The sequence below is a fragment of the Macrosteles quadrilineatus genome, unplaced genomic scaffold (assembly GCF_028750875.1).
Source record: "Macrosteles quadrilineatus isolate MER2022 unplaced genomic scaffold, UCM_ALF_1.0 Scaffold_1__1_contigs__length_201487025, whole genome shotgun sequence".
In the NCBI taxonomy this organism is placed as follows: Eukaryota; Metazoa; Arthropoda; class Insecta; order Hemiptera; family Cicadellidae; genus Macrosteles; species Macrosteles quadrilineatus.
The window spans coordinates 175,433,228-175,458,454 of NW_026542594.1; the positions used below are offsets into that span (position 1 = coordinate 175,433,228).

At 36.5% G+C, this 25,227-nt stretch overlaps 1 protein-coding gene across 3 annotated transcripts in view; it reads left to right on the forward strand.

Moving 5' to 3' along the window:
• The window catches only part of LOC128990317 (protein outspread), a 122,328-nt gene that overhangs the window by 61,080 nt on the left and 36,021 nt on the right, over nucleotides 1-25,227 (forward strand). For all 3 annotated transcript variants that reach the window (XM_054412651.1, XM_054412657.1, XM_054412666.1), the window contains exon 3: nucleotides 10,831-10,896. In XM_054412651.1, coding sequence (XP_054268626.1) covers nucleotides 10,831-10,896 — 66 coding nt within the window. The remainder of the gene's footprint in view (nucleotides 1-10,830; nucleotides 10,897-25,227) is intronic.

Below are 25,227 nucleotides of genomic sequence, written 5' to 3' on the forward strand. Positions count from 1 at the left end.
AGGCTTGCACAGGGAATTTACTGGACTGACGGTTACACGTATCACCAGACAAATTCCACTTTAGTTGGATCCACAGCATCACCAGAGGTTACAATATTCTGCAATTGCACTCTGCTCTGTGAGCAATCGTATGATGCTTGTCAGTATGTGATAGGTTCTGCCAGTTTCGAGAACAGTCAGTCATAGAATGCACGTTAATCGCGTGATCTCGTTTGTAGAGCAGTCATTGGCTGCATGTAGGTATGTGAATATCTTGCTTGTAGAACAGCCGCGTGCGTATAATTTCTACCAGTTTGCATCTCTAGTGCGTGATCTCTTCTTTAAGTTTGCTGAACAGTCTCAGGTTGCATGTCTATTGCTTGATAATTTCTGCCAGTTTGGATCTCTAGTGCTTGATCTCTTCTTCACGTTCGTAGGTTGCATGTCTATTGTTTGATAACTTCTGCCAGTTTGCATCTCCAGTGCGTGATCTCTTCTTCTAGTTTGCAGAACAGTCGTAGGTTGCATGTCTATTGCTTGATAATTTCTGTCAGTTTGCGTCTCTAGTGCATGATCTCTTCTTCTCGTTTGCAGAACAGTCGTAGGTTGCATGTCTATGGCTTGATAATTTCTGCCTGTTTGCATCTCTAGTGCGTAATCTCTTCTTCTCGTTTGTAGAACAGTCGCAGGTTGCATGTCTAGTGCTTGATAGTTTCTGCCAGTTTGCATCTCTAGTGCGTGATCTCTTCTTCTCGTTTTTAGAACAGTCGTAGGTTGCATGTCTATTGCTTGATAGTTTCTGCCAGTTTGCGTCTCTAGTGCATGATCTCTTCTTCTAGTTTGCAGAACAGTCGTAGGTTGCATGTCTATTGCTTGATAGTTTCTGCCAGTTTGCGTCTCTAGTGCATGATCTCTTCTTCTCGTTTGTAGAACAGTCGTAGGTTGCATGTCTATTGCTTGATAGTTTCTGCCAGTTTGCATCTCCAGTGCGTGATCTCTTCTCGTTTGTAGAACATTCGTAGGCTGCATGTCTATTGCTTGATAGTTTCTGCCAGTTTGCATCTCCAGTGCGTGATCTCTTCTCGTTTGTAGAACATTCGTAGGCTGCATGTCTATTGCTTGATAGTTTCTGCCAGTTTGCATCTCCAGTGCGTGATCTCTTCTCGTTTGCAGAACAGTCGTAGGTTGCATGTCTGGCTCGGACGCATCAGTGAGTCAGTGCATTGTGACCCAGAAGATAGTATCTCTTGTACAATGGTCGCTCCTGACACAGTTCCCAATGTCGGTGTCGGTGTCAATGGAGGCGTGTAGTCAGTTACATACTCTGTGTTGTGTAACTTGTAACCCACATTCTCACACCATCCTAGTTACCCACGCTGTCTCTGCTGTGTGGGAGATGACCACGTGTGTCAGAGTGGCCAAAGAGATTTTCGTTTGGCTGACAAGTTCATTTGAACATCTTTGTACCAATGAACCAATGTAGGCCAAGAGTGTATCCAGCGAATCGTGTTTCTGGCCTGCTAAATCTTATGTAATATAATTACTCGAATAAAGCTATGGTTCCACAGACTGCGGAAATAACGTTGTGGAAATTCAGTTCTGTCCAAACTAGCAACGAGTTTTGATTATGATGTCGATCTTTTATCTTTATTTGTGTCAACTCATACACAGATAAACAGATTACCTGTTTTCCCAAGTTTTTCTCCAATTCTACTCCAAATTACGCATTTTTTCGTTGTTTTTGTACTCCGGGTCACTCAACTTCCACAGCACATCATGTTGAGACATCAACTCGACAAGTCTCTCCTCTTCGGTCGATGAAAAACGTCCATTTACTCCTCTTTTTACCACACAAGACATAATGAAATTGCAATAACTGAACGGTCACAATAATTGTTGGCTTCTCTCCGCTGGCTGATTCCGCACTGCCACTGCTCAAAGACCAGTATGATTTGTCCGCCATGCGGAATCGTAAATTCCGGACGCGTGAACGCATGTCAATGGAACAGAACACAGGGGAACCCCATTAAACCAGCGTCGTTCCGCAGCGAAAAATTACGCACCTCACGGTTAAAATTCAGCAGTTTGTGGACATATGTCCAAATTCCTTCAATTGATTATTTAAATAGGACCACGAAACTAATTATTTCCTCAAGTCAAGAGATCATCCGGATTTTTCCTGTGAATCTAATCCTTTTCTGCTTTTAGTATAATCTGATAACCTCTTGTTTATCTCTATACAGCTTTTGAAAGTGATGGTGGTGGAAATCGTGTGAAGGAAAGTCATTTGCGTTGTTTTATAACAATCCCATTTCTGTTGGGCAGAACAAAACTGTAAGCTATGAGTTGGAAGGAGGTGGAGGCATATTCCCTGATACCTTTTACAAAGATATTCTGAACTTTGCAGAATACACTGTCCCCTCTAGGAGGAATTCAGAGTTTTTTTAGGTTTTTTTATCGTGTAATGAGTTCTCCATTCTTCTTTCAATCTTTCCCATTTGAGCTCGCCGTATATTCCAACTAATAATTATTTGAATTTAAGCTTCAACAAATTTTGCTTGACATTTCTTTGTAAAGGCGTGTTCTTCAAGGCCATCGTAGATCGATGATGGTGTTAATATGATTGGCTTGCACAGAGAGAGTGCAAGTGAAAGTGTTTGTTGCGTCACACCCTGTATCGCACATCGCACAACGACCGTGAGAACGGCATCAACCGATCGCCACCCCTCCCTCCATCACGTTCCGGCCATATACATTGTATCCGATTGGATGTTTGATTAAAAATTAGAGTTTAAATTGCCTGTTGAAAAAGTCTCGGAAGGGTTCCTTTTTGATCATCGTTCCTTTTAAGGTCTTAAAGGGATATTTTCGGGATCATTGATGAAACTGGCGTTGGAAAGACCCGTACGTACATTGAACCATTGTTTTGTTTTTAGTATACATATGATGACGCTAGGCATTTTTTGAATGCTGTAGATTTAATTTTAAGCTTCAAATCTGAAATTTTTGTTTAATTTTTATAAAATATGTTAGCTGCCAGCCATGATAGCTGATTTATTCTTGCATATTGTATATTAAAGAAAACAAGAAAGGGTCAAACGGAAGAATAAGGCTGAAGCCCTAGAATAGCCACGATAATCTCAGCACTCTCTAAAAAGTCACGATCACATCACGACAGATTACTCAGTTGCACTTCTAAACTGGTCAAATGAATCCGCAATACTTGCATTTGCATCAAACTATGGCGGTTTGTGCTACCTTGATTGTTATCAAGACATTTCCGCTTGTAGTTCATTAGCCAAATAGGTTTTGAATTTTGTTGGTTTTGTATTGATTGCTTCATGTCGCTGAGCATATGTGTAAGGCCCCTCGCCCACTATACGATTTCGGTCGTACGACACTGTGTCGGAACGACAACATTTCCACAGTGAACCATTGGACCTTATGAGAGCTCGCCCACTGTACGATAATCTCACGACTACGACAAACTGTCGTGGAGCAGTCGTCCACTGCCACTGTGATACACGACTGTCGTACGACCGTTTTACTCGCAGTGGCGTGTATGATCAAATGGGCGCTCGCCCACTATACGATTTTTATCGTATGTCGTGCGTTCTCCCCAGTAGTCTTATATATACTTTTTACAATTAACTCATACTTCGTCATTATTATAGTTGTTATATCACTTTCCGTATTTCTTATGGTGAATAAATATTTCTTACAATTCATTCATACTTTTTTATTATAATGTTTGATATATCACTTGGTTTTATTTTTCAACCATTATTTTGCGTAATATTTTACTTCCTATTTATTTTTTACAATTTGTTCATATTTTTCTTTATATTATGTTTAAATACTGCATCACTTATGAGTAAATATACCAAAATAATTATTGAAAAAATGCGGTTTTGGCTATTATTTATTATTTTATAATCTTAATTATTAGTTATATTTTGTAAAAAAGTTTCACTAAAACCTATAAATATAATTTTTTGTACATTATATTAATAAAATTAAATCATTAATATTTAAAAACTAATCCAAAAAATTTTAACATAGGTACATACTTTTTACCAGACTATCCCAAAACCCTATGATAGTTATGGTAAATTTAAAAACTTGTAAAAGGCATAGACTAATATAATTTGAAAATGTCTTTAAATACATTAACTTAAAAAATAATTTACACATAAAAATAAATGTTTCTTTAATGATGTAGGCCTAAATTGGCCACTAGCGCTTAATCTACGCCACAGCAGCCACATTGCAACAACACGTAACGGAATAATTGTTTTACTATTTGATACAGAACCACTGTTTTGATATATTTTGCAACACACCCACACCTCACTCTTCCAGGGCTACCGAGCAACTGGTCATTTATCCGACAAAGTGTCGTAAAGTGGGCGAGGACCACACATACGATAAGAATATCGTACGACCGAAATCGTATAGTGGGCGAGAGGCCTAACTTGTCGACAGCGCGCATGTGTTGTGCGTCGTGCGGTGCGTAGTGCGAGTGGCGCGCATGCGTTGTGCGTCGTGCGGTGCGTAGTGCGAGTGGCGCGCATGCGCTGCTTTCACGGCGATCGCTTAATAAAGCGGTTATGTTGCGCCGTCCTATAGATGGCGGTACTCTCGCCCTAATTGCCCGGCTATCGAGGAAAGTACGATTGTTCTGGCCGTCTGTCCCGCCTCCCGCTCTCAGAGACTTATGGGATTGCCAATTATTTATTGAATCGTTATTCATTCTTTCTTATTTCATTGTACTTCCGACTCTCCCCTTATTGTTTAGGCGTCTGGTTTTGTAAAGTGAAAGTGATTTTTTTCATAGTGGGTTTGGTTGAATTTTATTCATTGGATTTGGATGGTAATTGGGGTTTGAACTCTTGTAGCTAAACCCATTTATTGAATTGTTTAACAGAATATTATCTTGAACATCTATTCTACTAAGATGATTAAAATTACTTCTTGATCAATCACGAGAAAGAAATCAAACCAATTTCGTTTTAATCGCATTTATCGCATTTTACACCTTCAATGACCATCAGTCACTTCAAATGGCCAAACATCTTGTTGTGGCGGTTGATGCCAAAAAGGATATCTGCATTTTGACATCGGCTGCGAATTTCAACACACGAAGAGCACGAAGAGCCTACATGGTTGGTTGTTAAGATCGCTGATGTGCATACCTCATTAAAAGTATTATTGACGGTCATGATCACGTGTTGTCGCACTTGATTGCATGAGTCAGTAGTGGCTGGCCTAGCGACAAGTTTAAGTTGTATATGTACTACAGTGTGTGTGTGTGGGTGGTGTAATGTGCCAAGGGTGTACACTGAACAGTGGAACATGTGATGCCGCCGCGTGACATGTGGGGCCTTGTAACTGATCCTACCAATCCGATCACCTCTCACTCCGACACACACATACACACACACAGCTAACGAGATACACTGACTCACACTACTCTACCGAGATTTGACATCTCGCAGAATTTTACTATTATGACAAATATTGCATGTTGTAATTGACTTATATTTACTAGAATCGTCGTCATCCTTTCAGCAGTTGGATTCACTTTTACTAATCGTTACTACTTTTGACATCATCGTTATCATTATCGTGTGATTTTGAAATGGTGTAGTTTAGTCAGGTTTCGTTTTTCTCACTACTCGACACAAATTAAGTATTTTGTTTTAGTATGTGTAAGTTTATTCACCTTAAATTGTATAGACCCATCCGTAGATTATGGGACTGCTTTTAACATACTCCAACATTATTTTCTAGTTTTCACAAAAATTTTGCTATTTTCTTTGCTGTTTAACATTTTATGTGTGTCAAAAGTGTAATTCGGTAAGTAAAAATTATTAATACAAATGAGTTCCTGTTTTAACTTTTTTTTATTTATTTAGAAGAGGAATTAATTTTATAGACTAGACACTGTAGTTTATGGTTCTAACTGAGTTATATAACAGTAATCCGACTACTTTCTACTGTCAATAACAAATTTAGTTTTTTTAAGAGATACGGTAAACTTATAAATGAAAACGAAAACAGTGAAGAAACGAGCCAACTGTAGTACCTATGCCTCATTGTAAATACGCATGAATTTGATATTGCCGAACGCCAAACTCCTTATAGTTCAATGATGCATGCCTTCCCTTCCAATAAAGACTTTCAATCATAACCTGAAGTCTGGGGATCGATTTGTCGAGGCGGTATTAGCTTGCAGCGATGCCCGCAGGTTTCTCTAACGCGATTCACATTCCAACACGTTGTTGGCATGATCTAAGCTCGATCGCGAAGGCTAGTAAAAGTCCACTCATTGCGCTTGCGCTTTGACAACGCACGGACACTCGGGCCCGGCGCATGCGCAATGGCAATGACACGCGGAAACGACGACGCAGAAAGTAAACGTGCTGCACCTGAGGTACGCGCGCTTTCTCGATAGAAAGGTCCAGTCTGACTTTCGCCAGCCTTTACGGTACGCACTGCCATATACGTGTAACTCTTGTATGGAGATTCAAGAATGGAAGAAAGTTGGCGGTTTGAACAATTCAGTGATAAACTCAATTTTTAACGAGTGAATTCATTATTTGCGTTAGCTTGACAACACAGTTTAGACGATGAAAACTAACTTGGTTAAGAGACTTTTACTTGTTTTTAGTGACTTGCGGCCTTTTTATCCTTTATTTTTTTCGGCTACAAGTCTGTATATGGTCATGGAACTGACAATGTAAACAAAGGGGTGAGCTGATCATAATTCCTGTGTGCTTCTTTGTCGTATAATGGTGACACGATGTTTTATATGATTTATTTTATCCGTTACAAAATCAAATTCTATAGATTTTAGTGTTAGTATTTTATTTTTATTTTATTTTATGTTACATATGGTATACAAATGAGATTGCCCACTTGCCTAAAGTCTTGCCCAATACCTTCTGTGTTTGGATACTTTTTTCCCCCTTATTATTGTTGAGTTCGTGTCATTTCCCGTATGATTTTGTGCGGTGAAGTAACTCATAACAACGCACCCATAGTTTGGCTGACGGCTGCGTATTACGGACGTGACCCGGGCACTGTTGAGCCGCACTCGCCACTCGCGCCAAATTACGGGGTTCCCGCCAAAAATCGTGGGATTGTTTTGTAATGGCGCCTCCCCCGACGACGCAACGTCGACACCGCCTCCGCGTCACGTCAGGTACACGGCGAGACAGTCTTGAGGTGTTTTGTAGCTGAATCGTAAAAACACAATAGACTTGTCACTCTTGACTACACTATTTAGGAAAACAATATAGTAGTTGATGAACAAGATGAAGAGTAGATCTTTGGTCGGCAACGATGATTATTTACTCTGATTATTAACATAACAGTAACGTCTATCATTGCTTCGATCCTGAGAAATTATGCTGGTTGTTTAAGTTGGCAGGTCAACAATTTAATTGGTTACCAGCTGATAAGTTGGTGTTCGAAGCATTGCGATTTTAGTTATTTTCTCTTGATATAGTGCTATAAAGTAAGTAAACAATGCGGTAAAGCAAGTAAACAATGCGGTAAAGTATGTAAACAATGCGGTAAAGTAAATAAACCATGAGGTAAAGTATGTAAACAATGCGGTAAAGTAAACAATGTGACAAAGTAAGTAATCAATGCGGTAAAGTGAATCTGTTTTCAATTCTACAAATTTAATTAAAAAGGCTTTTATATCAAGTTATCGTAGGTAAAAAATTTCCGGTTGACTAATTATTTTCAATCCGCTATAGCTGTAAATCTGTAATATCCAACGCTATAAAAGGTGTGCAGATCCAGTGTTGAGTTCCGGTTTTACGTCTCTCCGTTTGTAGCTCATTTGCTCTTAGCCTGGTTTCACCTTATCTGCACATTTTAACGTTATAGTCTCGTTTATTGTTCCGTTTATGATCATGAAGCCGCTTCAAAACGTTCAAAGCTTCCGTGAGAATCGGTTCGATCGAGATACGTGTTAATAAACGATTCTCACCTACTTGGTTTGATCGTAGCAGAGGATAGACATTATTTAAATGTACAATTTAGTGAACATTCTGTAAACTATGTTTATGTAGGTTGTTTGACTGGTTATAAAACATTTGTTTCACAATAGTAGAATTCATGGAATGATTTATAACTAGATTTTACTCGGGCCTTGCTTAGGGACGAGGACGTAGAAGAGAATAATGTGGTGTTTTAAGTAACGTAGAATGGCTTTACTTAGAGACGAGGACGTAGAAGAGAATAATGTGGTGTTTTAAGTAACGTAGAAGGGCTTTACTTAGAGACGAGGACGTACAAGAGAATAATGTGGTGTTTTAAGTAGGGTACCCTAGAAAATATAGTTACACATTCAACTAGTTTGTAGAAACTAGTAACAAAAGTCAGTTGTAGAAATTATGTTAAATTTTCTATTGTTTAGTTATTGACTTTTGGATACTGTAGTATCCCATAAATATGAACCAGCTGTCGTATTTTTTAAATGTAAAAATAACATAGTTCTGTGTGAACCAATCACAGAGTGGGATAATGTCTAAAAGTCTATCTATTACCTACCTTATGTTTTGTTTCTGAGATAGTTTACGCGACATACAAGATGCTACAGCTGTAGCCTTGACTTGGTTAAAAGTCCGCATATTCGACTGCATCATCGCAATCTGCTCTTTTCACGTCCTCAAAAACTAGCGACAACCTCACATGGGGAACATGGGGAAGGAATGTCTAAAGTTTAACCCAATCAGCTGTCTAAGTGAAATTAACAGCTGTATCGAAATGTAAACAAAGTAAATGCAATTTGTGTATGCATACATTATGACCTAATAGGCGTATACGTTGTAGTTTTTCTTTTGGTTTCCATTGATAACCAATCAATATTCTCTTCCGAATTCCCATCTCAAAACTTTTCGTCGTCGAAAGTGCGTATCCCAATTGCATTCTATGGATATGACTAGTTCATTATGTTTGCTGGGTTCATAATCAATATTTGTGTAATAATTTTTCAGTTCAATTTTTTTCTCAATTCCGTTCAAACACCGACAGTAGTCACATCTTCATAGCGTGTGCTCCCGCTATCTCCGCGTTCCGCCACCTCCGAACCCAAATCTGTCCCGCCACCTCCGAATTCTTGAGTGACCCTTATAATCCCGTCATTGCCTGCGTTGGTAGCTGTCATTGCATCCACGGCTGCGAAGCCCCGTGGGTGGAAGATTTGATGAAAATTTAACCCGTGGGTTAAATTAGGTTAGGTTAGGTTAAGTTAGGTTAGGTTGGGTTAGGTTAAGTTAGGTTAGGTTAGGACGGAAAGTCTTAACGCAGGTAGTAACTGAGGATTATAGGGGTCACTCTGAAATTCGGAGGTGGCGGGACACAGAGGTGCTGGGACTCGGAGATAGCGGGAGGTAACCCTTCATAGATGCATGTTTTTTCCTCCGCCTGTAAACGGAACATAGAAATTACAAGTCTCGCAGTATCCAGCCATCGGTCAAACGAATCTCAACGTTTTCAGAGTTAAAACATTATGTTTAACACAAACTTGTATTAGATTGACACTCGCATGACTCTATGATTCGTCACTGAACCAGTCGATTCGGTGGATTCACTCGCCCTCGCTTACATTGGCTCATTCCCGGCTCGCTTCCTGGCATTGTTTGTCCTATCTTGCGACATGCGCAGTCGGACGCGAAACGTCTTATTTGCGCCCATTCATTTCCCCGGCGCGAGCAAATTGTCGACGGTTTTTGTAATTTCACGACACGCATTCTTGATTTGACGTCACTCGGAGATTGTGGCGGTTCTTGGGTTGTCCGAGTGTCTACTGGTCATCCAAATCCTACTGTTCACTGTAAATCGTCTAAAAGTTATATTTAAATAAGTTTTATTTTTCATACCATTTTGACTCCTTTGTAATTACTTTTTTGAAACCGTCTTTCATTGACGTTCCTATTTAAACATCTTCATACCTTTTCTGTATTAAAGCTATTAAAAATATGTCAAAAATGACTCCTTTGGGAATTTTCCTTAAAGTCCTTTAAAATTCTCATTCGACATGCATATTTCCCATATTCCATGGGAAATAGCTCAGTACAATTAAATTCCCTTGTAAAGTCTATTACGCACACAGTTTCCTTTTTCTAAGTCGTTAAAAGTTCTGAATACTCCTCAATGAATCCTATAATACCTTCCAAAGTAATCGTGTGACAAGGAATACAAGACCTTTTTAAAGGTTCCCCTTTCATAAAAGCCCAAAGTCCCTCAAATAAATGCTATCCTTTAAGAAGGTATTGGAATTCCTTAAGAAGTTCTCTTACTTACACTAGTGTAAATATGCATAATTGTATTACCTTTATAAAATGTCTATTATAAATACATAACAATAAATACCTCTTATATTAAATATCTTTGGCAGCACTTCAAGTCTTTCACTTATTCATTGAGTTATCCTTGGAAAAGTAACGACACAGGCAGAACTATATTCTTTACTCTAATGGGCTTAAATCAACATGGATTGAATTTATTTTTGCCTTGCCATAAGCTGATGTATGTAGACATAGTTTAATGACTAGGTATTTACCATAGAAATTGAATTTATCTTTATCCTGCATTACAGGATGGAAAGTTAATTATGTAATTATAAGATTATATCTATATACAATAGGATTATGTTCTGTTTTCAAAAATTACCATTGAAGTTTTATCATACACTAATATGTATTTGTATTGACTATAACCCTGTATATTGTAACGATACCAACCCCTCTGCTTGTTGTTTGTTTGTACTGTTTTTCAACAGAAGGTTACGAATTGTAGATATTTTAGTTACAATATTTCGTATTGTTACAGAGATGGCAGCGACGGTGGTTTGTGCTGTACGACGACGGAGAACTGAGCTACGCTCTCGACGAACACGTAAGTGATCATATGATTAATATTTTGATATAGAGAGTGTTTGAGTCATTTAAATAGAAGTTATGTATGCCCAACAACTCTGATGAACATTAAATCACATTTTCACACAGTAAGCAACCTGAAACTTCTTGGAAGGGTTTAAATATGCCTTCATGATTCCCTCGATGTCCTCTTCTGTTAAGTCCAAAAGTCCTTTGAAAAAATCATCCGGAATTTCACATTTGAAAATGTCATCTAAATCCTCCAAAATTAATTTAATTTAATTTATCTTGTCCTAGCCTAAGTCTTTACAACGAAGTAACAAGATGTGTTCTTGTGACGCATTTTTACAAATTTACATCCAAGTTTTTCTAAACTTTGAAAAGGGCCCCTAAAAAGGTTAGTTTGAAATAAAGTCTTCCAAATCCTCTTTACAAATCCATGATGATGTGCAAAAGTTACCATATAACACACTTTATTTGTTTCCCTGTAGCAGCAAACCAAGGTACTCGTTAAACCTAATGTTATTAAAAAAAATGTAATTGAAAATCAATTCAGGCAGATGGAAATTCGCTTAGTCGGCAGGTTTTCAAGGGCGGGGGTATTCTTAGATTCATTTCACTGTGATTTAGCCGAAATGCATCACACTTTGTATCCTAAAAAAAATATTTCTTGCTCGTAGTTTCATGTATTGGTCACCGGGGATGCCATATAAATGCATTTCCGATCTCTAATAGAGTGCCAGGATTATCAGCTTAAGAGTTATGGAGGGTTTCAGGGGATCGATCGGCACTGAGGTGGCTTCTGCAGATCCACTTTACCGCCACGTTTTGACCAAACTACGGAATAACTTTTTTCCCTAGTTTTCTGTCATAAAGCCTTATTATTTTAAACGTATTTTTGATCGATGTTACGTTTTTAAGCCATGAGAGTGGTATGCAAGATGTCTTGCAAATGTTGGCAGCCATGCCACATTTTGAACTAAGGGGTCCAAAGAAGATAACACGTTGTTCATCAACGTGCTCGATCCGTTTTACCTGCTTCGAAATCGTTGTACAGTCCTTGGAGATGATCGATAATTTAATTGAAAAGTTAATACTAAACAGAGTAGCTTAGCGGGAATGGTGCAAGCTCCTCGAGCAAAGGTAGCTGGTTGTAAAGCTTCGTATCTTAGCGTCGTTTATATTGTGGCCTTTTCATTTAACCTCGCTAAAATAATTAGGTATCTGATGACATAATCGAGTGCCAAGTTAGTCAAAAGACTCGCTACGAGTGTACGATTCAATACAATGAGATGGGTTGGTGGCCCAATGGGTAGCACCAAGGACTTTGGCACCAAAAAAGTCCTGGGTCTAGGATCCTAGTACCTGCCATTATAGTTTATCAATCAAGTCAATGAATACTATTTTAGTAGTCATTGAAGTTCACCCTTGTATTGTACTGGCTCACCCTTTGATTTGCTGGATACGTTACACGCACAGACCTCTGTGGCCTATGTGGGTGGGCAAATGCAAGGAAAAGAGGCCGCCTTCCTCTTAAAAAGTAATATACCATAGACCTACTGTGTTGGAAAACCGCCACACGATTTTGCGGTGTATCAGAGTATTCTATAGTTTATTCCCAGCACTTTAAGATTCTGGATGAACAGGAAACTATTTGATATTGTATCACGAAATGGCCACAATATTCTGCGGCCGTCCAAGGTGTTAGTGTGCCACGAGTGGAATGTACCGCAGCCCGCAGCTTTCTACCAATACCTAGGCACGGGTCGGTGGCCGTACACACACACACACACACACACGCATTGTTACATAACACAACAACACGGGACTTCTGTCAAAGTTCCACCCCCGCGTCTGACAGATCTATTGTAAGTAGATCACGATACTGTCGATCTTGTGGTTTCGTAATCGATGATTGTTGGTTGCCGCTGCATTGCAGTGTGCAACGTTTACGATTCTATCACCATTGTTATCTGTCGCATATCAGTGACCTTGGCCTATATTTGCACCGTTTATGTGTACTATTTCACCCTATGATTATTTTCGATGCAGCTTTTAAGTATTCCTAATTAAAGACGGTAAGTTGAATAACAGTACAGCTCGTCACTTCGATTCTGAAAAACAATTTCTGCTGCTTTCTGATGGTTTGAAAGTGGACCCAACTGTGCTGGCGACTGGGCTTTAAACTAGGTGCACGCTCATTCTTCCCGTGTGTGGGTGAAACGAAGGTAGTGAATAAGTCCGGTGGCTTTAAAATTTCAGGATTAATTAACTATGATTACGTTAGTATGACGATACACAAATATTCTGTCATAGAGTGTATACGTGTCATAAAAGATTATTTCATGAATATGAAAAGTATGGAGCAGAAGTTGACATAAATGCTGTAAGTTACTGTGTGTTTGGTAAAAGGAATGAGACAATATTAACTTACAGTAGAAGTGCCCTAATGAGCGGCAAAGAAAATGGACAGGGAACTTAAATGAGATGAGACACCTCGTATAGTAAAGAATAATGAAACAGGCTAAACTGAACGATGAAAGTACTGTATGGACGTAGAATTGTGACGCATATGCATTTTACTGTGTATTAGGAAAAAAAGAATGAGGGATTGATTCACAGAAAAGGTGTCAAGAATCGGTGATAATAAAAAGAGGCAGACACATTTCGATGATACGAAGAGGCTCAATGAAAAAGAGTCTAAATGAACAGAATACAAAAAGGGGGATACGAAGCTAGCAAATCCATGGAGTTGGAATGGGCAAAAAACGTTGAAAGAAAACACAGGAAAGGAGTTATTCCAAAATAGTTGCAGAGCAGCAATCAATAAGACAAAAGCCGATGTCGGTTCACATCTATATGTAAAAGAGCGTTGTATACTAGCTGGTTTTGCCTAAATCGAGAAGAAGAGAATTATTCACCTTATAAACAACCGCGGATAACCAAACGGAAAGAGAACTGGTTGGCCGTGTTGTCGAGTCCCAAAATAATGAGGCTTCACATTTGTGCACAATAAAACACAAAGGAGGCTCTGTTTATGAGTGTGGCATTCTCTGTTGCCCTTAAATTCGGAAAGGTCTGACAAGTATTGTAGGTTGGATTTGTTTATCTGATTTTCTATCCTACAAGGCTTTTTTGGGCTGTGATGCGTGCTTTCAAAGATCTCAACGTGATTTTAGTCGTTGTATCAATAGAATTGTGGATTAATCTTTAGTAAATACTCGCTCAAGTTTGACCTTACAGATCCTTCGTTTGTTTTGCTAAAGTATTTGTACAACAATCAATCAAACGTAATCCATCCTAGAAGAAAACTCGTCTAACTAGCTGTTTCCATCATCCACCCTCAATGTTGATGGGACTAGATCTGAAGATGCTTCAAACATTTGCGAATGCAATTGAAGGATATTTGTACTTTAAAATGACGAAGCTTACTGGTGATTTAAGTTTCTTGCAGACTTAATGCGTTTTTTGGTGGTAGATGCTAAGGAATCTGAAGGAACTAAGGATATGAAAATGCTTCCAACATTTGGTAACACAATTATTGAAGCAAGTTTGTATTTTAAAATAACAAATAATTCTGGCGACTTGTTGTCGACTTGATGCGTATTTTGGTAGTACTTGAAAAAAAAACCCTTTCAAATAATGATCAGCATTCTATCTCACAGTTCTTGTCGCGCAATCGACTCACTTGCGCAAAACAAAGCACACACGGACGAGGTGGTCGGCTTTCGATTCAACTTCTCTATATAGACAAGTCGCGATCTGCAGACGTACTTTCACTCCGCTAATTGTGTCATTGGTTAGATAAACACAGGATTGTCTGTCTGATGAATCACATTCATCCTCACAGTGTGGTTAGAGTGAAGCTCTTTGAAATCCGCTCCGAGAGGATTGATGGTCGCAAGTCAGTAGGTGCTGCTGTTTCTTGATTGTTGCCATACTCACTTATGTAGAAGTTCAAGAACTCTTTTCAGAACGATGATCACAAATCAAGGGTTACACTGGGTTGTTTACACTTGTTTGCATCTTCAGTTTTGGTGTATTTAAACAATCAACACCAATTCCAATGGTCAGTTTCACGATGATCGTTGAAACCCAAATGTGTTTCAGCTGTTTTATAATTGTTGACGATGCTATGTTTAACATCAACTTCAAGGGAGGGTTTCATGAATATCGCCCCAATTCAATTCATTCCGGTGGCTTCACGATGATGATCTCAACTCAACTATGAATCAGGTGTTTCGTATTCGTTGACAACCCGATTTGTAGTAGGAAAAAATCCAGGGCAATAGCAACGTTCAATTGGTCCTGTATTCCTTGGCTTTTTGCGTAGATATTCAACATCAGATCCAAGGCAATGTCTTAAGACAATAGTCACAATTGAATTGATTTCGGTGTTTCTTTGCTTTTTGCGTAGATATTCAACATCAGATCCAAGGCAATGTTTCAGGACGATGGTCACAATTGAATTGATTTCGGTGTTTCTTTGCTTTTTGCGTAGATATTCAACATCAGATCCAAGGAAATGTTTCAGGACGATGGTCACAATTGAATTGATTGCGGTGTTTCTTGGATTTTTGCGTAGATATTCAACATCAGATCCAAGGCAATGTTTCAGGACGATGGTCACAATTGAATTGATTGCGGCGTTTCTTGGATTTTTGCGTAGATATTCAACATCAGATCCAAGGCAATGTTTCAGGACGATTGTCACAATTGAATTGATTTCGGTGTTTCTTGGATTTTTGCGTAGATATGCAACATCAGATCCAAGGCAATGTTTCAGGACGATGGTCACAATTGAATTGATTCCGGTGTTTCTTAGCTTTTTGCGTAGATATTCAACATCAGATCCAAGGCAATGTCTTAAGACAATAGTCACAATTGAATTGATTTCGGTGTTTCTTTGCTTTTTGCGTAGATATTCATCATCAGATCCAAGGCAATGTTTCAGGACGATTGTCACAATTGAATTGATTTCGGTGTTTCTTGGATTTTTGCGTAGATATGCAACATCAGATCCAAGGCAATGTTTCAGGACGATGGTCACAATTGAATTGATTCCGGTGTTTCTTAGCTTTTTGCGTAGATATTCAACATCAGATCCAAGGCAATGTTTCAGGACGATGGTCACAATTGAATTGATTTCGGCGTTTCTTAGCTTTTTGCGTAGATATTCAACATCAGATCCAAGGCAATGTTTCAGGACGATGGTCACAAGTCAACTGTGGCTCCGCTGTTTCTTGCTTGTTAACTTCGTCAGTTCACTGGCTGTAAAAACGATCTCTTCATTTTTTCCTAACCGTGATGCTCTTAGACGAATCGTATAATTGGTCTATTTGTTCCATGTCCGTTCTTGTATAAACAATTCGCTTAGGCGTTGCTTCCTGGAGTTAATTTTATGAACTGATTTAACGATTTCCAAATGCGCGTTTATATTGAACTATTAATTAGTTTTTGTAAACATTGATACGCTACACCACTCAAAACAACCGTAATCTCGCCGGGTGAGGTTCATAACTCCAAGTTTTCATAACTCCAAGTACTTTTAAATACAACATTTCATAACTCCAAGTAAAATTATGTCCAAGTAAATTAAAACCAAAATATCATAAGACCAAGTTTCATAACTCCAAGCGTTCATAACTCCAAGATTCATAAGTCCAAGTTAAAATAAAACCAAGTAAATTAAAATACAAAATTTCATAACTCCAAACGTACAGATTTGCAAGGACCACAAGTCCAAGTTTCAAAACTCCAAGGGTTCATAACACCAAGTTTCATAACTCCAAGTGACAATGGGTACAGTCTGTGCAGGAAGCGATAACGTACGCACACACACGCACCCATTACACACACACATGCTGGAAGAGAGTTTCCGATGTTGGCGAGATTATTCGAAGTGGTGCGTTCCCTGTCGCTTTGCACGTTCGTCTAAATTGTAATACAAATAGTGAGAGGATGAAATTTACATATTTAAATTCTGCGTAAACTGATGTTTAATACTATATAAATACAATTTAGTTCGTGCAGATGATTAATGTTTAATAATGGAAAATATGAAAAGGTTGTTCAATGTAAACATGAAAAAGTAAGTGAGCGAGGATTTTTTTTATTTTTTGGTCAGATGAAAACTTTCAGCGAGAAAAGTATAGATAATAAGATGTTCTTCAATTTTTGTTCCAAACATTTTTTCGTAAGACTTTTAGTTTGTCAAATAATCGACTTAGATGACCACCATGAGGTGAATGAATTAGTTTACGCGCACAGTATTTTAGCAATTGCCGTCTTCCAACAACAATATTAAGGAAATACAGTATAAGTTCACGTTTTAAAATTTCTAAACTATGAAAAATATTTAGTCTTAACTTCTTAAGCTGTATGTACGAAATTTCGAAATTTTTTCTACATAATATTCGTGGTGCACAACGCAAATAAGTCGTAGTGCCTTTTTTCCACTATTTTTCATCTCCTATTTTCGGAAAAAATCTAAACAGTATTAATCCAGGTTAAGGTTTCATCTTGTAGCATTCATTTGTAAATATAAAATTTGATTATAGTTACAATTACTTGTTCCCTCATAAATCTTTATTCCGTAACAAATATGAGAGTGTATGTTAGCAAAGTAAATTGTACGCAAAATGTCTGTAGTGCATAATGGGTTTAATAAAAAAATACCATATTTAAAATTTTAAAAATACTATCTAGACTTGTATGATCCAAACAAGCGGATATAATCTATAGATAGGTCTAAACATTTGGATTTCGTGACTAAATTATCATAGAAATAGGTTTTTGAGTAAATACATCTATACCTAATACCAGATTGTTTTATTTGAGTTAAATAGAAGGTATTTATCATTTAGGTATTATTGAAGTACCTTAATGAGTTAAGTACTTTAATATAAGAATTGATGTCGTCCAGTGGTCAAAACTCGACCACAATCCAAATAAAATATGAACTTATCTATATTCATCCCACGCTGAAAATCAAACATGTGATGTAGTCCACTGTCAAATGTACACCCGTGTGCTCCTTGATGAGGCAGGTGTGGGAGTAGTCTTAATCTCTTCGTTTAACCTTTGAGAAATACAATTTCGATGGTGGCACTCTTGAAAATTGTGCGTTTGAACGCTGTGGGTAAAAAACAAAATGGCCGCCATTTAAAATGTTTAAAGTCAAATTCCATGAAAACCAGCTATTAAAATAAAGTTTTGCAACACATTATTTAAAGTCCTTTTTATTCCAAATCGAATGACACTTTATTTGCGAAAATCGGATAATAAATAAAAAAGTTATGTAACTTTTGTTATTAATGCTAATTATCAAAATGGCAGTCATTTTAACACCACAAAGTTAAATTCCATAGAAACTAGTGACAAAAACATTATAAAAGTTACATGACTTTTTTTATTTATTATCCGATTTTCGCAAATAAAGTGTCGTTCGATTTGTAATAAAAAGGACTTTACATATTGTGTTTCAAAGTTTTGTTTTAACTAGGTAATATGTTGCTTGTTCCACGCACTATTGGTCAGTCTCTCCATCATAAAAACAATCTTAGATAGGAAAAACCTTCTTTTAAATCCTGAAAAATCTAATTTTGTATCATTTCCTACAAAACAAAACAAAAACAAATTAAATCCAGACATAATTTTAGAAGATTTTAAGTTACAGCAGGTAGAACATACAAAATCTCTTGGTTTAATAATTGATAAAAATCTAACCTGGGACAAACATGTTGATCATGTTATCAAAAAAACTGTTTTCAGGAGTATCTGCTTTAAGACAAATGTATAAGGTTTGCAGCTTAAAAACATTAATATCAATATATTATGCCTTAGTTCATCCGAATTTAGCTTATGGAATCAATATATATGGAGCAACTAGCCTACATAAAAAAAAACTTAAAACGGATTTTATCGTACCAGAAAAGGGCAATTAGGGCAATGTTTAATTTGAAAAGGAAAGTTTCAGTAAAACATATTTTTACCGATCTTGGAATACTAACTGTTCATGGACTATATATCATGGAAACTATTATTTATGCAAACAATATTACAAAAACTCAGGCATAAAACAAAATTAATCATAATTATAATACTCGTTTTTAATTTCAAATTGATAGACACAATCTAGAATTTAATAAAAAGAAAACAAAATTCACAGGAAATAAATTTATGTCTCATCTTCCAAAAGCACTTCTAACTGAAAATGATACAAAAAAGTTTAAAAATTGTCTGAAACAGTATTAAATTGACCCTTATTCTCTTGAAGAGTTTTAAGAGAACAAATAAAATAAATATTCTGTCTTATTTTTGGTTCAATGTAAAACATTTTATTTTGTAAGATCTGACCTATTCCTGTACAATTATACTTAAATGAATAAAGGAAAAAAATGCACCTACCCAATGCGTTAAATTGAATTAAAAAATAAATAACGGCAATTAAATTATACAGCTGATCAAAATGTAAACAATTATGTTCTTCATAAGGATAACATGGGAACTTTAAAAACCACTGGGGTAGAGCCCAAGGGACATTTTCAAAAATTTAAGGCCAGTTTGCAAATCTACATGACACGCTATTTCCAATGAGACGTCAATGGATAAAATCGGTTAAGAAATGGCGGAGGAGTTCAACCGACAAAGTTTCTTGTAGCGTATTAATTATATAGATTGCTGGTTTTCATGGAATTTGACTTTAAAAACTTTTAATGGCCGCCATTTTGAAATTCGATGAGCCTAATCAAAGATTTTTTCGGAGAATGTTAATAGTTTTAGACTTAAAGTTTATACCAAGTTTCATAAAAATATCTTCAAGGGCTATTGAGTTATGAGTTATTTTCAAAAAATTCAAAATGGTGGATTACGGCTAAACTAAGCCGAAATCAAAACAAATTTATACAACATTTTTGACTTATTTTTGCACATAGAATCTGAATCTGCACAGTCCACAACGCTTTACTGAAACACCCTTTATTACTTTTTGAAATATTTAACTGTCCTGGGACATTACATCCACCCTGATTAATTTTATTTATGAAAAATATAAAATTATGTTTTATGAAATAATGGTTGATCCTACATAAAAACTGTAATTATATTTTTTGTGCAGATTTAAAATAGCTACATTTTGGTATCAACCATTCTTTTGTAACCCTAACGGTTACTGATATAAGTAAGAAAACAAGTTTGCGATGGCGGCCATTTTGTTTTTTACCATTCGGCGTTTAAACGCACAATTTTCAAGAGTGCCACCATCGAAATTGTATTTCTCCAAGGCCAAACGAAGAGATTAAGACTACTCCCACACCTGCCTCATGAAGGAGCACACGGGAGCCTGTATATGTACATTTGACAGGGGACTAATGATTGTGTACCAATCTTCAATTTGTTTTGATTTTCTGTATATTTATCGTTGTTATTGCGTCACCAGAATTTTAACTCATAATCCAAATGTTAGTTTTTTGTTTGTGTTAAATTCGTTGTCGTACTTATTTTTCATCAAATTGTCTGTCACAATTTTATTTGTTCAATTGGTGTATTTTTTATTTAGTTGCAATAACGTTAATTATATTTACCTGAAAAATGCAAAGTTAAAGACCTTCTGTTGTTCAGATGATTTTTGTTTCCCTTAGCATATGAATAATAATTAAAAGCCTTCAGTAAAATGTTGGTAAGGGGCTCTTGGATATTTTCATAGGCTATTATTAAAATTGCTTGACTTTTATGAAAACATAGATTAATGTCATTGACGTACCAGATTTATTTGGCTTTAGAGGGCTTTCCTCTGCAATGATTACAAAGTTAAGTCCATGTTTCCTAATAAAATTTGTAGCACTTCGGCTAACATCCTCGTTCATAGTTTGTAGGAATCTGAATCTTGTAGGTGTTCTTCATTATACAGGCTAATGACGATAGTTAATTCTTTAAAAAAATATTATCTCTATTTCTTCTACTAGGGGGCGTTCTATGACTTTTAATGTTTCAATAATTTGCAAATGGGTTCTTTCAATGATATATTTTTCAAAGATTTAATTTTTGTAGGACGCTTTTCTTTGAAATGCAGTTTAAATATTGACAGCAATTAAATTATACAGCTGATCAAAATTTAAACAATTATGATCTTCATAAGGATAACATGGGAACCTTCAAAGCCACTGGGGTTGAGCCATAAGGGACTTTTTCAAATCCAGTTCAAGGCCAGTTTGCAAATTACGCGACACGCTCTTTCCAATGATACGTCAATGGATAAAATCGGTTAAGAAATGACGGAGGAGTTCAACCGACAAACTTCGTGTTCGCGTATTAATTATATAGATATACGTATCACGTTTCGTTTAGCCTACAGGTAGGAAATGTCGCTCATTACGAAAATCTATATAATTAATACGCTACATGAAACTTTGTCGGTTGAACTCCTCTTCCATTTCTTAACCGATTTTATCCATTTACGTCTCATTGGAAAGAGCGGGTTGCGTAGATTTGCAAACTGGTCTTACATTTTTGAAAAAGACCCTTGGTCTCTACCCCAGTGGCTTTTAAAGTTCCCATGTTATCCTTATGAAGAACATAATTGTTTACATTTTGATCAGCTGTAATTTAATTGCTGTTATTTATTTTTCAATTCGAAACGCATTGAGTACATTTATTTACTATTTGAGTTTGTGTAAACATAACCCCCAAGACGGATTTTGTTAGTATGGTTGTACAGTATCTTAAATTTGTGTATTTATTTATCGTTGTTTTGTGTAGCTATGACGGATCGTGTTAGTACGATTGTAACATTTATCGTTGTTTTGTGTAGCTATCATTTGTTTATTTGTTGTTTTTTTTTTCTTTTATATGCCTCCGACGTGACAACAACAACACATATAGACAGGAGGCGTAATCGTGATAACGACCGCAGCTCACAGAACAGTGGCGAGTATTAGCATAGACAAAAAGAATTAAATATAGACTGTCAGCCGTGCTGCGGTTACCATGGTTACCATAAGTTCGGGCGCACACCGCTGTAGTTTACGTAGCGCGTACGCTGTAACTACCGTGGCGATCCCAGCGGTGTGCGCCAGAACCTAGGCTTAACTCATCACAGTCAGCACCTGACCCTGGACAATCTCAACTATTAGGTTACAAATGCCCCCTAACACTACCCCAAAACGACTTTTCGTTCTCAATTGGCCCTCTATAAATGACCTGTGTTGCCTGTACAGCGAGGCATTTTGAGAAGGAGAAAACCGGCCCGAATGCTTTAGGTTTATCAATAACGAAGATAAACATAGTCTGAGTTACACACCGGTAATCTTTGAGTTGACTCTTTTAAATTCGTTGTAAATATGACTGTTATTCGTTTTGAAATATCTTCTGTAATATTTTCCTATTGCTCGAATTCGAGCAACATGTACACTAGTATTTATTAATTCTTTTAATAATGACTCTAGAGAAGAGTAAGAAATTTAAAAGGTGTAGAACAATACAGCTAACAAAAGTGGTCCTGTAACATTTGGTCATAACTTGAACCCATATGACATTATGGATCCTTTCATGTTCTGGAATTGATGGAGAGTTGCGTAGAGGGGCGAGCAGGGGCGTGTGGGACTTTTTTAGTATCCATACTGGCAACCTGCCTGCCGCTTACTTCGAATTGTCAATGTTACCAACATGACGTGGCTTCCGTGCCCCGTCTTCTGAACTGCCCGTTTAAAAAATGTAAATTTAAGTAAAAAAGGCCTATAAATATAAATATAATAAAAAAAATATTAATATAAATATAAATATAAATTAAAATATAAATATTGCATATAAATACAATCAAATTAAATGTAAACGGTTATGGCAGTTTACCAAATAAAAATATAGGCATACAGCACATCAAACTTGAGCTTAGAATGTGCATATTTGCTGAATATTATAGGTAGATATATTATAGATATTATATTATATATATATATATATATATATATATATATATATATATATTATTGTATAATATTATAGATTATTCCTTATTATGGGAATTTCGTTAAAAGTCTCAATTAGAGGTGACGGTATCCCTGGTTTTATGTAGTAGTACCTGGGAACCAAGCCATGACAGGGTAGTGGTATTAGTTTATTTCCATTGAATCCCTACATTGAGTAATCTTCAGTGTAATCTTTGCTCAATAGTAACAACTGGTGTTTTCCCCTTTGCACTGCATTCGTTAATTTGCTCGTAAAACCTTGGTGGACATAACAACACACTACAACTTAAAATAGTTCTATTAGTCTATGGTCATGGTTACTTGGAAACCAATGAGGCCAATGTTAAAAATTATAGACTTTCAATTCAATTTTGTTGCGTAGTTAGTTTTTTGCTAGCAGTTTTAACTGCAGTAAACACGTTTTTAGGCCAGATATAAATGATTTATCAAATTAGAAGGAAATCGTATTAGCCGTTTTCGATATATAGAGGATTAACAACCATTAGTAATTGAACGGCGCAAAGCGAAGCTCTTATACTACTCTCCTCTTTTTGTTTTACAAATACCTCCTGAACGGCTGAAGCGATCTACACGAAATTTAGCACGATCATAGTAACCAACCATGGTATTGTATAAATCTTAAATGGTACAAATTGGACCACAGGGCTTTTCCCTACGTGAATTTATTTTTTTTTTAATTTAACATGGGCCTTATGGGTTCATTGGTTGCTATGACTTTATTTGCGAGATAACACTAAAAAGATAAACAAGAGTTGCCACATATGTTAGTCAAAGAATCGTTTAAAAAGTACATTACCGTATAGGACACAGAAAAAGGGAAGAACAATAAGATTAATATCATTGAGCATAATTTACTACAAAATGAAAACAACCAATAATTATGGTCGCCAGAATAAGGCTGAAACACCTTAGACTTTAAATAATCTAAATATCCACTACATTTTAACCAAATATAAGCCTACCATTGAGTTATATTTCCATTTAACTTGCAATTCCAAGTAGGCTTTCCATTTCAGTGAACTAGACTTACAATTAAATAATGCAGACTTTGAATAGGTACTGCAATAATTAGGACTTCCATTAATATGAACCGAAGATACCACTGAGTTTAGATGCTGCAAGTAGACATTCCATTGACGTGAACCAGACGTAACATTTACTTAATATACTGCGAATCGGCACTCCGTTTATGGGAATCAAATTAACCATTTCTTTGGATCCTGCAAGTAGACAATTTATTTATGTGAACGATATGTACCATTGAGTTTGTATACTTCAAGTAAACAATTCGTTTAAGTGAACCCGACGTATCATTGACTTTGAATGCTGCAAATAGGCATCTTATTTATGTGAACCAAATGGACCATTGACATTGGATACTGCAAGTAAATTTCTCATTTTTGTGAAGCTGGCGTACTATTGATTTAGGATATTGCTACTGCAAATAGACATTTAATTTATGAGAACCAGATGACACATATATACTTTGAGGTAGACAATACATTTAATTGAACCAGACTCTTGTAATTGACTTTGAATAACGAAATTAGACATTGCATTCATTTGAAACAAAATATATACTAATGAGATTGGATACTGCAAGTATACATTTCATTTACGAGAAACATATGTAACATTGACTTTAGAAATTATTTGATTATTATGTCTGCTATCTGCTCAATGTTGCAAGCAGACAACTGCATTGTACACTTAGTGTAAATTACCTGAAATGTAAAGTTAAAACTGTGAAACACAGGAACGTTTCTCATCCAAAGTCCCCGTGCGATCTCTAGTGTTCACTTGGTAATACATGTGTATTACAAAGTATAGGGTGTTTTCAACTCCCCACGTGAGTGTTAACGTTTCGTAAAAAGTACAAGTTCCTGTATAAGGTAATGTTGTTCTTTTTGCGAAAGACTCTAAAAGTAATGAAAGGACATTTTTTATTTACATTTATTTCGATAACAAACAAGTGTTTTTGACATATAAATAAATTTGTTTGCACAAAACTTGTGTGTATTACGATCCCCCCCCTAAAAACTGTTTTTTTAGTAGTACATTTTAGGGAAAAATAATACCTTTACCATTCACAGACATATAATAATCTTTTAAAAATTATATATTTTCCGGGTACATATGCTAGTTATTCAATATCAAACAGTTCAATGACAAAATACATATTAAGGAACGCGGCAGCGTTCTGCCCCGCCAAGTCCCCCAGCGGTACACAGCTGCTGCAGTGTATATATACATGACGTGACAAAGTGGCTTTTTTACTCGTCTATAGCTCTGAAGAAACAAAAGCTATTAAAATAATTGTTCATCCACTGGATAGGGGCAATCATTCTTGGCAAAATAAAAAAAAG